The sequence below is a fragment of the Engraulis encrasicolus genome, chromosome 10, assembly GCF_034702125.1.
Source record: "Engraulis encrasicolus isolate BLACKSEA-1 chromosome 10, IST_EnEncr_1.0, whole genome shotgun sequence".
Lineage (NCBI taxonomy): Eukaryota > Metazoa > Chordata > Actinopteri > Clupeiformes > Engraulidae > Engraulis > Engraulis encrasicolus.
The window spans coordinates 47,724,143-47,726,642 of NC_085866.1; the positions used below are offsets into that span (position 1 = coordinate 47,724,143).

At 44.7% G+C, this 2,500-nt stretch overlaps 1 protein-coding gene across 2 annotated transcripts in view; it reads right to left on the bottom strand.

The window, feature by feature from the left end:
- prex1 (phosphatidylinositol-3,4,5-trisphosphate-dependent Rac exchange factor 1) overlaps positions 1–2,500 on the bottom strand; it is a 136,437-nt gene that overhangs the window by 24,343 nt on the left and 109,594 nt on the right. For both annotated transcript variants that reach the window (XM_063209098.1, XM_063209097.1), the window contains one exon: positions 2,167–2,295. In XM_063209098.1, the coding sequence (XP_063065168.1) occupies positions 2,167–2,295 (129 nt within the window). The remainder of the gene's footprint in view (positions 1–2,166; positions 2,296–2,500) is intronic.

The window sequence follows — 2,500 nt, forward strand, 5'->3', positions numbered from 1 at the left end:
GACTTCAATGGCATGTGGGATTGTATGCTTTTTCAATGGAAAAATGCTAAACGGTCATTGGCTATTGCCGTGAAATTTTTTTGATTTTGAGACTGAGCCTCACTGGGAGTGAATGGAGAAGAGAGAGGAGGGGGGAGGGACCGGAGACTGGAGCTCCGACTTGTGATTGGGTGAACCCCGTGTCAGTAGGCTACAGTAGTTGATTTCATTTCGAAATGCGGATATGTTATTAATTTGACTGAGAAGTTTCGTCGTGGTAACCAGTGGGGAAGCTATTCATTGCGGTGTACTCCAGTTTTGTGTACATATTCTTGTAAACCTAGTGTTGCGAATAAAGTCTTAATAGTGGCACATCCTTATCCTTTTTAATCTCCCAATTCAAAAGTTGAAGTTGCCTACTTTTCGTTAGGGCTAGCTTGCAAGAAAGTTAGAGAGCTATGCAAAATGCCAAGCATTGTGGATTAAATTCTGGCGAATTCCAGTCGTCCTTATGAGGAGAAAATTAATATCAAGGAGCAGAGCAGAGCACTGCCTAATATTGACTTGGTGAAAAAGGTAGGGAAGAACAACCGTTTCTTTCGAGCTTTCGTGGCGTGGTGTCTGATCAACTGGTTAACTGCCAAGTCCCGTGAGTGGCGAGTCCTTGTTTCCTACTGTGTTGGCAATGTCTGGTAAATAACTAAAGATTTTGCGACCTCTAGTGGTAAGTTAAGCCGTGCACCCAGTAATGAACAAAGACAACGAAGGCAAACTCAATCACATCATTATGTGGCGGAGGTAGGCCTAATGATAATAATAATAATAATAATAATAATTAAAAAAAAACATTTCCCTATGAATAGGCTACAAGGGGGATAATGATTAAGAGTCCTTTAGTGTGTGAGGCCATATGTGGCTCAGGACCAATGTAAGATGTGTGTCAAAATTGACCCCCCCCCCCCCCCTTTTTTTTTTTTGCGTTCTGGACATATTGTAATTGAACAGCCTCCCCTGTTTGACAGACTACCAGCCGCCACTGCTTCACACACATAGGAAACACTGATCTTACCTTAACCTCGTACATCAGGTCCATGCGCCGCTCTTTTCCTTCACTTCGGCGTTGCGCATGCTAACGTTACTTTAGCCGGTGCTGTCCATCCAAAGTCACATCTATTCGAGACGCCCCAAACGTCCAAAGCAATTTGGCATTGAATATGAATATGAGTAGCCGCGAGGATTTGTGTTTCGTGAGGCTCCTTAGTCCTTAGTAAATTGTTAAGTTGTACAATTCCATGCGAATGGTCTTCCACACATTCTCGCCGGTTGCAAACAAGACACAGGGGAAACAAAAAATAGTTTCTGTTGTACCACTCACTTTGAAATGATCAGGTAGTTATAACCTTCTGACCGTCACCTGCAGTAGCAAACCCTTCAGCTCTGTCGGTCCTCCATTCTTTATCACATATTTTCCTCTTGGAAATCCAACTTTGAGAATGCTCTTAGTTTCGTTATGAAATCCACTTGTCGCAGACAAAGTGAACAAGCTAGCCAACAACACCGACTGACTGTATTGTGAACTTCAGATTCGCTATGACGTAACTGGCCAGCAATACTCTCAATGCCAGAAGGAGTCTGCGGCCAGGCTACTGCTGGCCTCACCACTGTAGATTTCAGTGGGCGTTATGCCAAAGCGTTCAGAGTAAAGAAATGATAATCACAAGTAGAAAATAGTAGAACATTATCAGGAATTGAGGGCACACCATACATACTTCTATTAAGTGTATAAAAACGTTTAATACAATATTACCAGGTTGCATTCACAGAACGAGCAAAATGGCGCATGCGCTGAAGCTTGTTAACGAGGGATTGCGCAATCCGGGGTGAGGCCAGTTCAGAGTTGCCCCAAATTCACCGTATTCGGAGCAATTTGACATGAAATGGGCAAATATTATGATTTTGGCCACGGAAATGATTGACAATGAGTGAAACTGTTTAAATACTGCTCAAATGGTAGTTATGGTGCAGATGCTCGAAAACAATAGCTGTTATTGTTACTATTATTCACATTTACTGCAGCTCATCATTTTCAGGTCTGGCTGGTGAGGCCGTGCCTCCCCTGCCGTATTGGAGTGCACGTGCCTGGTGTGTACGTGCGTGTGTGTGTGTGTGTGTGCGTGTCTGTGTTACCCTCTACGAAGCGCTGCAGGCTGTCCACCAGGGTTCTGATGGAGTTGGGCAGGTTCCAGGGGTCCTCCTGGATGTTCTTGTGGATCACGTAGCGACATCGCGCCGTCCAGTCATCCGTGTGGCGGAATTCTACACACACACACACACACACACACACACACACACACACACACACACACACACACACACACACACACACACACACACACACACACACACACACACACACACACACACACACACACACACACAGACGAACACACACGCACACGCAGAGACCAACACACACGCAAAGCATTCACAGAGAGTCATTATACATCCACGTCACAAGTAC